The sequence below is a fragment of the Saccopteryx leptura genome, chromosome 3 (genome assembly GCF_036850995.1).
Source record: "Saccopteryx leptura isolate mSacLep1 chromosome 3, mSacLep1_pri_phased_curated, whole genome shotgun sequence".
NCBI classification, from domain to species: Eukaryota; Metazoa; Chordata; class Mammalia; order Chiroptera; family Emballonuridae; genus Saccopteryx; species Saccopteryx leptura.
In genome coordinates this window covers 137,868,374-137,886,870 of record NC_089505.1, presented here as the reverse complement: position 1 = coordinate 137,886,870, position 18,497 = coordinate 137,868,374, and the positions used below count along the sequence as shown (strand labels likewise).

The 18,497-nt window shown below is 44.6% G+C and overlaps 1 protein-coding gene across 1 annotated transcript in view; it reads right to left on the bottom strand.

Annotated features, from left to right (window-relative positions):
• Positions 1-18,497, bottom strand: part of ROR1 (receptor tyrosine kinase like orphan receptor 1) — a 456,010-nt gene that overhangs the window by 35,379 nt on the left and 402,134 nt on the right. The window contains exons 5-6 of the mRNA XM_066376479.1: positions 3,922-4,049; positions 447-764 (exon numbers count right to left, since the gene is read on the bottom strand). Of these exons, the coding sequence (XP_066232576.1) occupies positions 447-764; positions 3,922-4,049 (446 nt within the window). The remainder of the gene's footprint in view (positions 1-446; positions 765-3,921; positions 4,050-18,497) is intronic.

The window sequence follows — 18,497 nt, the reverse complement described above, 5'->3', positions numbered from 1 at the left end:
ATATTTATTCCTGTTTACAGATAATACTTACTTGTTTTTATGGATGAATAATATTTCATTATGTGGATATACCACAATTTGTTTATCTACTTCTCCTCTGGTGGACATTTGGGTTGGTTCCGCCTTTTTAGCTAATATGAATAAAGCTGGTATGAACACTTGCATATGATTTTTTTGTCTGAACACTTATTTTTAATTCTTTTGGGTAGATAACCCAGGAGTGGCATCGCTGAGTCATGTGGTAATTCTATTTTTAAGTCACTGTGGAACCAGCTACCATATTTTAAAATTATTATCTTCATGAAGGGTATGTACAATACTTAGCCCATTGGAAGGTAATCGGAGTACCAGCAGAAACCATTACTATGTATCAAAGTCCAGATTTTACTGTGCCACAGGGCTGCTGGCCCCCAGGGCGGCACAAAGGGTCAGGGACTAACACCTACTTTTATTGATCGGATCTGCCATGGGAATTCCAATCCGGATACAGTTTGCAGCCTCGGGGCTCTCTGGCTGGGGCAGATCTTCACAGTTTGGCAGCTTCAGCCTCATCAGAATCATGGGGTTTGATCTTGCAAAAATGTACTCTGTTTGACACAGGACATTTTCCAGGATTTCACATTCATCGCGACACAAGTCACGGGGCTTTGGGACGGAGGAGGTTTCGTCACAGTAAGGGAAGGCGTAGTGGCACAGGGAAGGGATGGCGAACTGAGAACACTTGTCAGATAAGTGGCTGGAGGTGCCAATCATGGTGAAGGCGGCTGGAAAACAAACACAGTTATTAGCTCCCGAGGGCCAGGGTTTATCTTTGGTTATCTAGGCAACAAATATCAGCTATAAACACATTGGAAGGAATATGCTGTGCTCAAACAGACAAGGCCAAGAGAGGAGATTCATTTCAGATGTCTGAGCAGCTTACTTTCACTGGCTTGGAAAAAATCATTTTGACTACAAAGTTAAAAAAACAGGATTAAGTTACATGTGTACCGTTTCCTAATAAAAAGAATTAATTAGGTTAAAGTACGTTATATTTTTCATTTTTACTACAAAGGAACAGAACTGTATGTTTCATCCGGTACTTTTTTTATTAGTTTTGTGAGGTTTCTAAAACACTTGACAGCTGTAGAGCAGAGCTTGCCAGTGGCCGCGCCTGAGCACAGGAGTAGGCCTGCTGTTTCGCCTCCTTAGTTGGTGGGTGACTTTGGGTAACTTGCTTAATTTCTTTGTGGCTTGAATACTTTCTACTCCATCTTCTGAAAAGGAGGTGACTCACTCAGAAGTTCTCAATGAGCAGAACTCAGTTGTTCCAGTGAGTACTGAAGAATGTTAGCGGTCGCTTAGCCTAACCTCATAGCCAGCATGGTCTCCAAGTACAAACTGAGCACCAGCCCCCCTTCGCATCCCTCCAGTGACAAAGAGCTCACTCACGAGGCAGCTCGTGAGGCTGCTGGTACACTGTTTCCCAAAAAATGTTCCTCAGAACAATAATTCTGTAGAATATGACTAGGATTGGAGAAACTAAGATTCCATGTTTGAGAAAAGCTGGGCTAAACAAAGTTAAAGGGACTTTTTTTTTTTTTTAACTGTAACACTTTCCAGTAAATTGATGTCCATTGAAAATGTTTGAAAGGATTATTATAAATAGGTGACCAATTATTTATAACAGAACTCCCATTTGTTTTCATGAATACTTAGTAAAAACATATGTTAAATGTTCTCATATTAGGTTGAAACATGCCTTGGGCAGCCCCTACCCATCAGCCCTACTTCACAGAATCCTTCCCCTTGAAAGCGTAAGGGCCTCAGCAAGTAGCAACTACATCTTCCTACTGTTAATTCTACAGGTTAAGCTGCTCCCACTGCCACCTCTTTGTTCCTTCAAATTCCTTGCAGGACAGAGTTTCTGAATTTTTTGCTGCTCTAAGTTCCTACTTTGGGTTGGTTCTTGCCTCTCTTAGATCTCAGGGTGGCCGGATAAACTCCAAGGCATCCAGTTACACTGGAATTTCAGATAAAGATTTGGGACATACTTCCACTATAAAATTATTCGTTGTTTATTGAAAATGCAAATGTAACAGGATGTCTTGTATTTTAATTTGCTAAAGCTGGCAACCTTATTAGAATCTTCTATTTATTTGCTTTTCTAAGTATGAGTAGGGGAGATACAGAGACAGATTCCCACATGCTCCTGGACCAGGATCCACCTGACAACCCCTGTCTGGGACTGATGCTCTGCCCATCTAAGGCCATGCTCACAACAGAGCTATTTTTAGTGCCTGAGGCAGAGGCTCCATTGGAGCCATCCTCAGTGCCAGGGGATGAGGCGCCTGATTCAATTGAGCCATGGCTGCAGGAGGGGAAGAGAGAGAGAGAGAAAGAGAAGGAGGAGATGGTCGCTTCTCCTGTGTGCCCTGACCAGGAAATAAATCTGGGACTTCCACATGCTGGGTCGTCACTCTACCACTGAGCCAATAGGCCAGGGCCTTCTCAGAATCTTTTTTTTTTTTTGTATTTTTCTGAAGCTGGAAACGGGGAGAGACAGTCAGACAGACTCCCGCATGCGCCCGACCGGGATCCACCCGGCACGCCCACCAGGGGCGACGCTCTGCCCACCAGGGGGCAATGCTCTGCCCCTCCGGGGCGTCGCTCTGCCACGACCAGAGCCACTCTAGCGCCTGGGGCAGCGGCCAAGGAGCCATCCCCAGCGCCCGGGCCATCTTTGCTCCAATGGAGCCTTGGCTGCGGGAGGGGAAGAGAGAGACAGAGAGGAAGGAGGGGGGGTGGAGAAGCAAGTGGGCGCTTCTCCTATGTGCCCTGGCCGGGAATCGAACCAGGGTCCCCCGCACGCCAGGCCGACGCTCTACCGCTGAGCCAACTGGCCGGGGCCCCTTATCAGAATCTTATACAGGTAATTTTAATGGCTTGCAAGGGTATGTAGCACAGAGGCATAATTAACCACACTAACAAAAGAGGTACAAGAAGGCTATAACCACCAGAACTAGGTGTGCAAAATCATGTAAGGTAGTCTATACTACCTAACTCCTGTGTGCTAAAACATTTCACTATTAGATTTCTGGTAAGGACACTTTCAATTCAGAAAAATGATGGGTACAGTATAGAAAGCTAGAGCAGGAAGAGACCTGTGATCATCTTGCCTCATCACTCATTTTGCAAATGAAGTCAAAAGATTTTTATGGAAAGTAAAAGATTTCCCAAAAGTAACAGTAATGGCAGTTTTGGGATTAGCATCCAGAATTCTAGACTCTATTCCCTTTTTAAAAAAAATTTTTTTAATTAAATTTAATGCAGTGACATTAATAAATCAGGGTACATATGTTGAGAGAAAATATCTCCAGATTATTTTGACATTTGATTGTGCTGTATACCCCTCCCCCAAAGTCAAATTGTCTTCTGTCACCTTCTATCTGGTTTTCTTTGTGCCCCTCCCCTCCCCCACCCCCTCTCTCCTTCCTCGCCCCCTCCCCCCACCCCCACCCCCATTGCCATCACATTCTTGTTCATGTCTCTGAGTCTCTAAATATTCCCTTTTACTCTACATGATGTTGCCTCCAGATAGTAAGCTCTGTGAGGGCAGAGACAACCTGGCTTATTCACCATACCATCATAAACCCCAGGGCCCAGCCCAGTTCCTGGTACACCAAAAACATTTGATAATATTTACTGTGTGTTAAATGAATGTGAGGCATTTTAAGCTTCCTTTTCCCCTAAGAGCAACCTTCAATAAATTATTTTAATGTAAATTCCAGAGCCCAGAGATCATCTCTCATACTTCTTTATGGTCCTGTTCCTAATCCCTATGTGTAGCCTAAACCTTTGTCAACAGAGAGACTCAAGAAAACTATTGGTGAGAAAAATAGTTATTCAATGTATAAATAGAATTACATTGGTTTTACCTACCTGTGATCTGATTTTCTATTTCCCCTTGCATGTGCAAAGACTCCATATAGACAGTACGGTTGCCAATAAATCTTGCACATGCAATCCCTCTGTATGGCTGACAGAATCCATCTTCTTCATATTCATCTCTAAAAACAGAGCATAGGCATTAACAGCTGCAGTATAAACATACATATACAGTTGGACCTGACTGCGCAATGCTCTAAACAGTCACTAGGGGGCGCAGTTTGGCACAGTATCCTAAAGACTGGGCTAAGGAATCGGGCTTTTCCTCAGTTCCATCCATCACTTAAAACATCTGTTGGTCACATTGGTCAAGTTTCCTTCACCTCCAGAAAGCCATCCTGAAGCACAAAATAATCCTTAAATATGGTAGAAAAACACATATATTTGCAGCTGGTGGTGGGCTGGAAGATGATGTAGTTGTAAGAGTAAAGAGGAAATGAATCGGAAATCTGAGCACATGTTCTACAGTTTTGTTTTGTTTTTTTGTTTTTTAAACACAGCTTATTTTTGCTTCATTTGATACAAAGGTGTGGGTGCATTATGCACAAGATCCACTGCAACGGATAGGTCGTTAGGTGGCTCCACGGGGTGAGTAGCTAGGTACACCTGGAAATAAACAGGAAGGCAGTCCAGTCATGTGGCCCCTCACTGCTTAAGACTTGTTACCTCTACCCTGCAGAGTGAGGACCAGGGCAAACTGTGAATTGGAAAATTTCAAATGAGTCACCAAATCCAAGGTAATCTAATGAAGATGTCAATGGAAATCTTGCTTTCATGATTGCCTAAAATGTTAACATATAATCTTTTTTTTAAATTGCTGCCTTACAATAATAATTTATTTTTTTTAAAAAAGGTTTTGGAGTGGGGAAGAGTAGGTTTTGTCCTGAAGACAAGGGGACACTAGAAAGGAAGGCGATAGTTACAGTGTGGCAAATGGCTGCAGGTAAAAGGCTAGAGCAGGGATCCCCAAACTTTTACACAGGGGGCCAGTTCACTGTCCCTTAGACCGTTGGAGGGCCGGACTATAAAAAGCTATGAACAAATCCCTATGCACACTGCACATATCTTATTTTAATGTAAAAAAACAAAACGGGAATACAATATTTAAAAGAAAGAACAAGTAAATTTAAATCAACAAACTGACCAGTATTTCAATGGGAACTATGGGCCTGCTTTTGGCTAATGAGATGGTCAATGTCCGGTTCCATATTTGTCACTGCTAGTGGTAACAAGTGATATGACATGCTTCAGGAGCCGTGAAGCATACGTCCCGCGTCACCGGAAGTAATACTGTATGTGGCAGCGCCGCCGATCACGGGATGCATCTCACTGACCACCAATGAAAGAGGTGCCCCTTCCAGAAGTGTGGCGGTGGCCGGATAAATGGCCTCAGGGGGCCACACGCAGGACCCTTGGGCTAGAGATTAGGACCCAAAATGGCAGGTTTAGTTCCAAAGGACAGAGAACATAAACTCCCATAAGAGCCTATAATAAACGAGACACCAGAGTACAGAATATTCAGCTGTTTCTCAAAGGCAGACCACAGCCAAGCAAAAGGCCACCTTCCACGTTATGGGCTGACTTTCACCATGATGTTCCTCCTTTGTTAACTGGGCTAGGATCAATACATCATCTGAACAAAATATTTTTCTTCTTTGGTTTAAGTTAAAGTACTTTAAAGCAAAAGTCAGGAAAAAAAAATTCCCTTCCTGGGTTTAACATTCACATATCCTTAGGCAATCTCTCTGCGCCTCTGAGCCATCTTTTTCTCATCTATAAGAGGAAGATAACAGTTGACCTCTCTACAGGTGAAAACTCATGAGGAACCTATCAAATAATGTAAATACTTTAAAAAAAAGTGCAACTCAGAGGTAAATGATGATTATTAAAACATTTACAATGACCCAAGAAGACATTTATTTTTAAGGACAATTATTTACTAAGCTCTTGTTTTGTAAAGTGAACAATGGTTAGTGCTATGGCCCTGACCATTTTGGGAGGTTCAGGGTGGGAATGTAGAAAGCCTACTTTAATAAAAAACCAGATGAAAAAAAATCTGAGAGGGTTGATCCTTAAGACATTAGTTTTTAGCTGCCTTCTGCTTCCCATTCACTAAACCAGTCATTTTAAAAGTAGAGACAGGGGAAGTACCTTCAGTTTAGTCCCAAAAATAGTCTGTGCTGCAAAACTTTTAAACATGTAAACTTTAAGTACAAATACAAATGAATATATCATATACCCAACATAAAGACATTGAAATTTTAACATTGCAAAACCCTGCAAGCACTCCATGTGTTTGCTTTCATAAATCCTAGAGTAATGTTGAAGTCTTTTTGGCTTAAAGTTTACTTGGGTTGTAAAATTAACCCCAATTTTATTGGGTAACTAATACCATAAACCTACAGGGAGAAAGAAGGTTCTCGATGACCTAGCCTTGGATCTCGGAAACCAAAGTACTGATATCCGCCACCCCACCCCCATTCCCCTGCCCCTGGCTGTTACAGATGAGGCTTGTCTATCCCCGGGCCTCAGCAGAGCCCAGGATTTTTAAGGTGTCACTATGAGAACACCTCTTCCTCCCCCACACTAAATTGTCAGGGCCTCAACTTGATCTCTTGGGAGGACAAAACCCTGGAATTGCCCCCAGATTTAAATCCCTAACCTACTGGGAGTTTCCATATTTTATGTGTGAGGCTTAGGCTAAACTTCTTACCACCTTTCCAGTTCAAGACTCTGAAAGAACTTTTTGAACATTTTTTTTCTTCCAGAATAAAATGGAATGCAACTTCTTGTCCCCACATTTCTTGTCAATGAAAGGCTGAGAGCTGCAGGTATATTGCATGTGTGGCTGTGCGCAGAATTCCTGATTTTCTAGTTGGTCTTCTGGGTCCAGATTTTAAAACAAACAAACGAACATCCCAAATGTCATGTGGTGCTCAGCCCTGGCTGCTTATAAGAATCTCCTTAGGAGGCTTTTGAGAACACCAAGGCCTAAGCCCCACCTCAGACTCACTAAATCCTCCTCTCTGGGGATAGAGCTGAGGCATTCATGCTTTTAAAAAAGCTCTCGAGTGATCTGAATGTGGTTGAGAACCACAGCGCTAGAAAAACAAACATGTATTAAGTGTCTGCCACTCTCTGTGCTGGGTGCTGTGCTAAATGATTGCTTCAAAGCTGCTCCTTATGAAGTGTTATCATCTGTATTTTACAGCGGGAGACATTCAAGTTCAGAGAAGTTGAGTAAGTGGCTCATATTCACAAAGCCAGTGAGTGGCAGACCCGATATTTAAACTTAAAATTTAAGCTCAAGCCATTAATACCACATTATTAGATCTGTAATGATGTTCTCTGCTTTTCAACACCCACTTTTAACTAAATCAGCCTAATTTATTTCTAAACAAGGGACTTTATAAGGTGTCTTTATTTTGCACTTACATACTAAATTCCACTTACATACTAAACTGATTTTAAGCCATTTAATCCTGAGAACAATCTTATAATGAAGGTGCCAGTGTAATTACTCCCATTTGACAAATAGGAAAACTGAGGGTCAGAAAGAGTAAAGAACTTGTCAAAAGTGACATAGTTAGATTTACCCCAAAGTAGTGCCTGTAACTATGGTATTCAGCTACCTCCCAAATACCTGTAGTAGTCTGACTATGGAAGCTTTGGCACGGCTTACAGGGGCTTTCTGCTGTGAAGATGCAGGGTGGCAAAAAGGTTTTCCTTGAAACATAAAGTCACAACTGCCTTTCCTCCTTCCCATCTTCCCTGCTGGTCCGGGCTGGAGGGAGACCAATGCTCCTCCGGTATTAATCAGCTTCATGCTTTTCTCCAGCGCACACTTCTTTCATCATCGAAGTCCTACATGCTCAGCAAATTAGAAACAGGAAGCGGCCAGGCAGGAGGAGTGCAAGGGCACTTGCAGTGAGTGCGCCCGAGGCGGCGTTCTCCAGAGAAGAGAAGCTGCCGGGAAAGGGCAAGTGGGACTCGAGCCATTCATCACCGTGGCTGGCACCGACGTGCTCCAGCCACCTCGCGGTGACGTCCCGATGCAGGGCTGCCTGGCGGTGGGAACTCATGTTTCTCATAAAGGTAATTTAGGTACCACACTGCCAGCCTCTAAGACCCTCCTAATTCGCGGTCATGTGATAGGGAAAAAGCAAACACAGTTTGCCTTGCCCCTCCAGGGTCTCCTCCTGTCCCCAAGAGCAAAGAGCTCGTAAGACACACGCAAACAGGGCTGAGAGTGATTGCGCCCACTGTGGCAGCAGAAGCAGCATCCATCCAGGAAGCGACAAGGCAAGAGACACACTGCCCCCCGCAAGTCTCAGCCCCAAGGAGTGTTACAGTGACAGCAGAAGTCCACAGCTACACATTCCTGGACAAACGTCTCAGGTCAGTGAGCAAGGAAGAGCATCCTCTCAACACGAAAAGGTGTGTTGTGTAACACGGGGCCAGTTGCCAACATTAGGGGAAATGGGATGAAGTATCATATATAGCTGACCCTTGAACAACATGGGGGTTAGGGCTGCCCACCTCGGTGTGATCCAAAATCCACATACAACTTTTGATTCTAGAGTCAGCCCTTTGCAAACGTGGATTCAACAGTATTGCAATCCGTGTTTGGTTGAAACCCACAGATGCAAAAGGCTGACAGTATTTATTTTTAAAATTCCACACATAAGTGAACCTGTGCCATCAAAACTGAGTTGTTCAAGGGTCAACTGACAGGGAAACTCTGTACTATTTTTGTGACTTTGCTTAACTATAAATACATATTTTTAAATGTATAATATATATATTAGTTTATTTCAAAATAAAAAGTAAAAAAAAAAAATCTTATAATCTGGGGGCCTGATTCCCTATTGTATGTAGACACAGAACAGGAGCCACTATTGTGTGTCAGGAAGGTACTCAGAAGACCTCGTTTCATCTTTATCACAACCTCACAGAAAGCCCTCTGGGCAGGTCCCTGGTGGCTGAATTCCTGTCATTAACAATTCACTTACTTGTTCAAGGCTTGGCCTATTTCTAAATTCAAATGCTTCCAGGAGAGATGATCTGTTTGCTCAGAAAGGCCTCAGTGTAGATTGTTATTGGCTGTGGGACATTCTTATCGTTACTGAACGTTGTATAGCCAAGAAGGCTGGGCAATTTTGAGAGGTCTGTATGTGGAAGAGGAAAACAGTCCTCTCTGACTTTGCATTTAGGTCCAGGACCCACTTGTGGACAGGTTAAATGACAGAAAGGGCAGACCAGTCAGGAAGGGTGTGGGTGTCATCAGCAGAAGGGATCTCTCTTTTGTCTGACTCATCAGTCACTTTGTCACAACCCAGACTTGATTAGGTCATTTCCCACCTAAAATTCATTTTAGTTCCCATTCACTTCAATCCCCTTCAATCCCATTCACTTCAATCAACCTTTCTTCCCACCAGGCACCCTCCAAACTGGAAACCACTTTTCTCCTCATCAGATTTCACACTGGAGCATGGGCAGGACTAATAAATAGACTTGACCAGCTGAACTGATTCTTGCTGATGAGTTAGGCTAAAAAGTTCCCCTTTTGGGCAGTCAGGCCAGTTAAAATGCATGCCTTTCCTTAGTGGGAAGAGAATGGATGCAAAGGTACTTTGCAACTATAAAATCTTATTAAACATAAGAATTGGAAACAGGTACTTACACAAATGTGGTAGATACATACAGAATGTTACTCAGTCACAAAAAATGAAACCAAGTACCGAAACATGCTAAGTAAAATAAGCCAGACACAAATGGCTACGTATCATAGGGTCCCACTCATATGAAATCTCTAGAATAAGTAAATCTACAGAGATAGAAAGCAGGCTAGTGGTTACCAGGAGCTGGGGGAGGGAGAAATAGGGAGTAATTACTCAATGGGTGTGGAGTTTTATTTTGTTGTGATGAAAATATTTTGGAACTAGATAGAGGTGGTGGTTGCACAAACTTGTGACTTGTTCACTTTAAAATGGTTGATTTTGTGTCATGTAAATTTCACCTCAGTTTTAAAAAATGTCTCATTTATACACAAGGGACTTTGGGAGAGGACCAGTGGTTGAAATTTCAAGCCTCAGAGCTGGGGAGAGATTTGGGGGTCACTTGGGTTCTTTCCGAGCTGACTAAGGGGCTCTAAGCAGTGATAATTCACACAGTATCAGCAGGCTTCTTTGTTCTCGTGCGCACGGCTCTTCAGCTGGAATGGCAGAGAAGGTGGTTCTGCCAGCCCACGCACTGCAGCATCAAGGGGACAGGTTGTTGTGAATTAAATAACCCAACGCTTTGGAATGTACTCCGTTCGGCCCCGCATGTTGAGCCACAAAGATGAAATCGCATCATGATGCCCGCCCCCAAAACCCTGAGTTTTGGTTTGAAGGAAAGTCGTCACACAGCTCAGAGAGCTTCTGGGTCCCTACCTACGCTCTAGTGAGCAATTGAGCCAAGTGCGGGTTATTTTTTCTCACACAGGAAGTACTTTCTCTTTACCCAAGCAAAAATAACCTACTAGCGCCTTCCCAAAAGACCACCATGGCCATAAATGAATGGAAAGTATCCCTTTTTAAATGTGTAAATCAGGCCACATAGTAGTTGATCTGGTTAAAACACAGCGCGCGCGCGCGCACACATACACACACACACACACGGTGCTTCCCACGCCTGGCTCTAGTACACACACACACACACACACACACACACACACACACGGTGCTTCCCACGCCTGGCTCTAGTACACACACACACACACACACACACACACACACACACACACGGTGCTTCCCACGCCTGGCTCTAGTACACACACACACACACACACACACACACACACACACACACACACGGTGCTTCCCACGCCTGGCTCTAGTAACCTCAGGGCGGGCGTAAAGCTTCCCACCTCAGAGGCAGAGTTCTTCCTCGTGAGGTGCAGTCAGCTTTCTTTCTTTTTTTTTTTTTTCCTGTATTTTTCTGAAGCTGGAAACGGGGAGAGACAGTCAGATAGACTCCCGCATGAGCCCGACCGGGATCCACCCGGCACGCCCACCAGGGGCGACGCTCTGCCCATCAGGGCGCGATGCTCTGCCCCTCTGGGGTGTCGCTCTGCCTCGACCAGAGCCACTCTAGCGCCTGGGACAGAGGCCAAGGAGCCATCCCCAGTGCCCGGGCCAGTGCCCGGGCCATCTTTGCTCCAATGGAGCCTCGGCTGCGGGAGGGGAAGAGAGAGACAGAGAGGAAGGAGGGGTGGGGGTGGAGAAGCAAATGGGCGCTTCTCCTATGTGCCCTGGCCGGGAATCGAACCCGGGTTCCCCGCACGCCAGGCCGACGCTCTACCGCTGAGCCAACCGGCCAGGGCGCAGTAGCTTTCTTTAAGCTGCAAACCTGCTCTGTCTTTTAATTGAAAAGGAGAATACATGATAAAATAAAGGATCCAAGTAAAGGCTGCAGAATTATTCCAGTGTGGATAAAAGATCAGAGACAAAGAAACTCAAGGACAAATTGCAATCTGATGTAGTAAAAAAATTACCACCCCTCCAAAAAATACCTCCTTCCCTTTCCTGAGAAGATCGGGAGCCTTGCAACAACCTTGGTTAAATGTCAAGCAGGAGGAGGGGAAAGACTTTGAGTCATATCCGCTTTAACTTCCCACACCCTGGCCTAGAAGACCCTCAGAGAAGGGGCATCAGGACAAATACGGGTGGAGACACAGAGAAGCTGGTCAGCGTGAAGGAGAGAAGGGCCGTTGTAGGGAGAACCGAGAACACATTTTGCCTCTGGGTGGCCGTGATCAAGAAGTTACGGGTTAAGTGTGTGATCCCCAAGTTATTTCACAAACTCCGTTTTCTAAAGAGCAATCTGAAAGTGGGCATTGAAGAGGGCGAAGAGTTAACACACTTGACCTTTAAAAGTCATCAGTTTTCAAAGTGAGCCAAGGCAGGCATGTCCACCCTGAGGAGTAACGCCTCCCAGAGAAGACCCCGATCTGTCCGGCGGAGAATCCGCTGGCTCCAGCTCCTCTTCTCCTCCCGGCAGGCCTTGGTGAGCACAAGCAATGTTGAGATGTCTGTGTCGAGCATCATGTGCTGTTTCCCACACCCAAATACCGACACCTGTTAACATTTATTTCCTTAGCAAATGAGTCCCTCACTCTTTCTCACAGCATTTTTCTTTTTCTTTTTTTTTTTTGCTTTAAAAATTAAATTAAATCTTTAAAGTTTTTTTTTTTTTCTTGGCTATGAACTATTAAAACAAACAGATGAATAACGTTCTGTCATAGTTTCCGGAGCAGCACATAATAGTTACTTGTGTCCAACTCAGAAATGGGAAGGTGTTGGCTCTGCTTCACAGCGGTGTTTGGAAACACAAGGCTTGCGTTTCAGTTTGGGAATGAGCAGCATCATCCAGCCTTGTATCTCACAAATGTAATTTGAGGAAAAATTATGCGTGTAATACATTCTATTCCGATTTAAACACACATTGGAAATGATAAGACTGCAGTAGTATGGTATTTGCAAGAATACGGAAGATCACTAATAAAAAGAGTGAATGAGGTCTATGCGTTTTGACTTCCTGAGGTTTCTGTGGTAGGGCAGCCTTGCACCTCCAAAGAAGCCCTGGGTGTTCTTACTTTTCCTCCTCTGAAGAGCCTACTTTACCTCCAGCTTAGGCTGGGGCTGGGAATACACAGGTGGGACTGGGAGCCCCTAAGGCCTAAGGCCCCCCGTTCTCATTAGAAACCCTTCAAATGTGCTTTGGCAGGTCTGCAAACATCAGGCATCCAAGCTACTCCCTAAATTTGCCCATTGAGAATAATGGGAGTTTAGAATAATACGAAATCCACACATACCAATCTGGTCAGATTTTCTACCACAAATGTTACTAGGATTGCTTTGGTTTTCCCCCACTCTCCTTTTATGCCTTAGGCCATGGTTGAAAAAAGAGAAGGTTTGTGGAAAGAGTGGTAAAAGGAATTTAGGGACTTCTTAGGAGGGCTTTAATCTCATCTTGCTACTCAGAAGTCGGGTGAAACCCAATCCCCAATATTTACTTTTCTGTTTCATCTCAGCTTTGTTTCTTATTCCTTCTGCTGATGGCAGTTATGAAAGATGACAGTGGTCCCCTCATCTTCCCGGGACTGAGTCGTCCCTCTGTCCAGTGTATCCACACTGTATACTTTACCTGCCTGCTAGTCATCAAACTGGCTGTCACAGTATCAAAGTGCTCATATTCAAGAGACCCTTATTTCCCTTCGTAATGGCCCCACAGTGCTGACAATCTGGAGATGCCAAGGAGAATCTGCAAAGTGCTTCCTTAAGTGAAAGACGTACATATAGGGAAAAGCATAGCAACTTACAGGGTTTGGTACTATCTGCAGATTCAGGCGTGTGCTGGGGGTCTCAAATGTAATCCCCATGGCTTAGGGGAGACTACTGTACCAGCCTCCAGAAAAAGCAATGGTGAGTTTAATGCCTTCCCCGACATCCAACCCCCAACCTAAAGTAAGGCAATGCAGAAGTACCCATGTCCAACCTAGAACCTGATACATTTAAAAATGGTAGTGGAGGCAGAAACTCACATCAGAGTAGGGACTTACTCGTGATGCACTAAATAGGAATACTGCCATCGGACAAGCAATCGCTATCTATTAGACAAGGGGTCTCTGGGACAGAATTGTGAAATCTAGAGTGTTTTCTTTAAGGAGAAATGAGAAATAGGGGTGAATTTAGGGGCTTTAACTAGAGTGGGAAAGCTCAGCGCAGAGAAAGGCGAGGGCTTGTGTCCTTGGCATTCAGGTACCAACAACATGGTTCCTGTTCATCAGGACCTGACAGTCCAGTAAGGAACAAACACAAGTGTGATAAATACAAACTCTGCTCCCTCTCCCTCCCCCTCCTTCCCTCCCTCCCTCCATCTTCCCATTTCTCATTCTTTTCAACCCAAACACTTGCTAAAGCCTTGTGCCGAGAATACAAGAAGGGTATCCAACTGAAGCAGGGAAGGCTTCTAGAGGAGCTGATGGCTTAAAAGAGGAAACATTCAACAAATCGTGGATTAAATAGTACTCCAGCCGAGGCAAGCGGTGTCGGAGGTCGAGTGAGGCTTAGTGGGAGTAACGGTGGAGGGAGAGCAGGCCCAAGGGCGTGTCTGGGGATGAGGAGGCTCAGCACCCCATTACCTTCTCTGTGCAGTCACTCTTGCTTTTAGCTTCCTTAGTATTTTTTTTTAAAAATATAGTCTTATTTTAAACTTGCCACTTCAAAATTATGATCATAAAAAAAGAGAGGGGAGTAGAATTTAGGCTAAAGACAAGGAGACACCAGAAAGTGATGTGACTCGTGACAGGGTGGCAAATGGAAGGGCTGGAGATCTAAGGTTGGAGATTAAGGCCCCAGGTGGCATGTGCAGCTCGAAAGGGCAGAGGCCACAGCCTCCTTCAAGTGCCCCCGATAAACCCCGGAGACACAGAACAGAACATCCAGCTGTTTCAACGGGGAGAGCCGAGCCCATGGCCGAGGTGGCAGGAAATGGGAAGGGGCCCGTCGGCAGAGCTGCTGTGGAGGGGAACTGTGAACTGAGGGCAGGCAACGTGCTTGTAGCTGTCCCCTGGGCCCCCCTGAAGTCATTTAGTTGGAACAGGGCTTTGCAGGCCTCCCTAAAGTTGAAAGAACCAAGAACGATTGGCTCTAGGAATTTCCCAAGTTCGCTGAGTAATTAGATGGGCAGAGCACAGTGCAGGGGCAAGACCAGGGCTTTGGGGACCCACAGAACTGGTTCAGTCTGACAGCTGCCCTCTACTTGTGTGTGTCCTTTGCTAGGTGTATAATATCTCTGAGCCTCCAACTCTTCATCTGTAAAACTGGGGTATTAAATAGGAGAGTGCATACAAAGTATTTATTTACTCCGGATAGTTGTGTATGAAGTGTAAATTCTCTTTCTGCTTCATTTATTCTAGAAATAAGTACTATGTACCATGCACTATTCTAGGCACTGGAGAGAAGAAAATAGATAAAAATAACCCCCATCCCCACCAACCTCAGTGTAGTGTTTACATTGGCTTAAGATTTCTAGCTAGAAGCTCTTTCTCCCACTTTTCTTTTTTTTTCTTTTATTTTCTTTCTTTTTTTTTATTAAGTAAGAGGCAGTGAGGCAGACAGACAGACTCCCACATGTGCCCCAACTGGGATTCACCCAGCAAGCCCTCAACCAGCGATGCTCTGCCCATCTGGGGCCACTGCTCCATTGCTCGTTGCTCAGGCAACCAAGTTATTTTAGTGCCTAAGGTGAGGCCATGGAGCCATCCTTAGCACCCGGAGCCAACTTGCTCGAACCATTCAAGCCATGGCTGTGGGAGGGGGAGAGAGAGAAGGGGGAGGGGAGGGGTGGAGAAGCAGCAGATGGTTGCTTCTCCTGTGTGCCCTGACAGGGAATCAAACCTGGGACTTCCACAACCTGGGTGTGGACGTTCTACTGCTGAGCCAACTGCAATAGATAATTTGTATCTTAGAGTTCCTTCTCATTGTACCAAGGACTAGTCATATGTAAAATTATGAGTGTGTGAACTCTGTGGACATGTTGGGAACAGAAGTGGGTACGGCTTATGAAGTTAGAAAAGCTAAGAATGAGAGCTTAGCTTTTAAGAAGTGAGATTTGATTAAACTGCCGCTTCTGCTCCTACTTGGTCTGCTCCCTAAACTCTGCCTCCTGCCCCATTACTGTGGATGGACCCTCTGCACTCCAGTGTAAATCCCAGCTATTGACTTGAGCACATGGATCCCACCCCCTTCACCTCTTCATGGACATTGCTCTGGTAATTGTCCCTTTTCTCTGCCATCTCCCCATCTCCCCCATCTCTCTGGATCATGGCCATCAATATACCAATGTGCTGTATCTCCCATCTTAAAACACACTCTTCAGACGGTGTCCCTGTGAAGCTACTTTTACATTTTTCTGCTCCCTTTTATAGCAATACTGCTTTCAAAAGAGACATCTACACCTGTTTTCCCCAATTCCCCCATTTGCTCCTGAACCCACTGAAATGAAGCCCCTGCCTTGCCATCCCACTGAAAGGACTCTTGTCGAGGTCAATGGCATCTCCACGTCACCAAATCTAATTATGAATCTCCAGCCTTTTTCATTACTAACCTAGCAGCAGCATTGATGCAGCGCACTGCTCTTTCCGGAAGCACTTTCTTTCACTCAGGCTTACAGGACACTGTTCTCTCCTGGTTCTCCTTACTTCTTAGGCTGTGCCTTCTTAGTCTCTTTTGCTAGTTCAAGGTTTCAAGCCTCGAGATCCCAGGCCTGGCGTTCAGACCTCTTCCTTCTACTCTCACTTCCTACCTGATCTTACTTTCTCCTCCCAAATTCATATCTCTACCAAGACCACTCTCTGACCTTCAGCCTCCATGTCTCCCCTTGGTTATCTCAAAGGAACATGTCTAAAATAGAACTCTTATTTCCATCCAAGACCATTCTCGAGCTCTCCCTCCATCCCAGTAAATAATTCCTTCCTCAAAACTTTTGCATTATCCTCATCTCTACATTTACTCTTCTAAGCATACTCAAACCATCAGCCCATGCTTTCCCCTCCTCCTTTAAAATCTATCCCGAACCCACCTGTCCTGCTCCCCTCTGGTTCAGATTCCCATTATCTCCACATGAATCTTCCCCCCAAAGTTTCACAATTGGTCTTCCTACCCCCACTCTTGGCCACTCTCCCTAGTCTGTTCTCATCATGGCAGGTGGAGGGAATCCTTTTGGGACATAAACCAGTGCATGTCCCTCCTCTGCTCATCCCTCTCCAATGGGTTTCTCTCTCATGCTAAGTAAAGGAGGAATCCTTACCACGTCCTTACATAGTCTTCTTCCCCATCGCCTCTCTGACCTCCTGCCTGCCACGCTCCGCCTTGCCCTTACCTGACTGAGGACTACGCAGTGCACTTAGTATCATCAAGTATACTCTGTAGCGCTACATTTAACTGTTTGTTGTTTATAAACAAACTTCACGGGAACAGGAACTTTGGTTTGGTCACTGCTCTGTCCCCATTGCCTAGAACAGCAACCTAGTAAGTGTCCAGTTGTTAACACTTAATAAATATTTAATGAGTGAATTAAATTTCTCCCACTTTTTACTTTAACTTCAGCAAAAAAGGAACCTGAGTTCATCTAACAACTGGAAATATATAGTTAATGTCTCTACTTCCCCGCCACTGCCATGAATTTAGGTTTGCTGAACAGGAGAAATAAAAGAGGAAAATGGGCAACATTTAAAATTAGCAACAGTTTAACTTGAAAACTAAATTAGTTTCCAAAGCACTTCTTGAATCCTACTCCTCTTCTCCCTCCTGGTCCAGGTGCCTCCCACCCCTCAGCTTCCTCACCACAACAGTCTGACATCTGGGAGGCCGGCCTCTGACCTTCTGCTTCTCACTCCTCTGTGAGGCTGACAATGGGTCATCTCTGGTGAAAAACTATGTCACCCCTGCTGTTGACACTCCCAGAAACCATATGGCCATCCCCAGGTATACAATAAATTCTGGTTACTTCAATAAGTATAATATCAGAAGACAACAAACTTTTCAGCTAATTTAGTTTCCATTTCTTCATATTTTTGCTACCTACTTTCAGAAGGTATCAAGATTTTATTCTGTGCTAAAAAATATCCACAGATTTGAGGTAGGTTTAAAAAAAAAAGGACTTGTGGCGTTGGCTGGTTGGCTCAGTGGTAGAGCGTCGGCCCGGCGTGTGGATGTCCCAGGTTTGATTCCTGGTCAGGGCACACAGAAGAGGTGACTATCTGCTTCTCCACCCCTCTACCCACCCCTTATCTCCCTCGCTCTCTCTCTCTCTCACTTCCCCTGCCACAGCCATGGCTCTGGTTCTAGCACATTAGCCCCGGGCACTGAGGATGGCACCATGGAGTCTCTACCTCACAGTGCTGAAAACAGCTCAGTTGAGAGCACTGGCCCCAGATGAGGGTTGCTGGGTGGATCCCAGTCGGGGCACATGCAGGAGTCTGTCTCTTTATCTCCCCTCCTCTTACTTGGAAAAGAAAGAACCCCCCCCCCTCCAAAAAAAACAAGACTTTTGACTTTTAGCTATAGGTACCATTTGTAATCTTACCTAGATATTTATGAAAATACCGTATTATCCTAAGCCAGAAACAACTAAAGGAAGATGGGAGTAGGACTATACTTTTGTACACTTACTATGTGCCAGAAATCCTCAAGGTAGCAGTGTTACATTTTCTAGTTGAGGAAACTGAGGTTTGGATATTAAGTCTGTTACCCAAAACCTTAGGCCTCACTCCAAAATTTCCTGCTGTTTCTACCATAAGGCATACTATAAAGCATATATATCATATGTATATATATATGATATACATATGTGTGTATGTGTGTATACATACATATATACACTGCTCACAAAAATTAGGGGATCAGGGAACATGCAGATACTCTAGTACTTTCAGCCTTTTGTATAGTGCATTTTCACTAATGAAATAAGTTGGTTTTGTATCTCATTTGCATAATAGAACAAATTTCTTTGACTTGTTATTT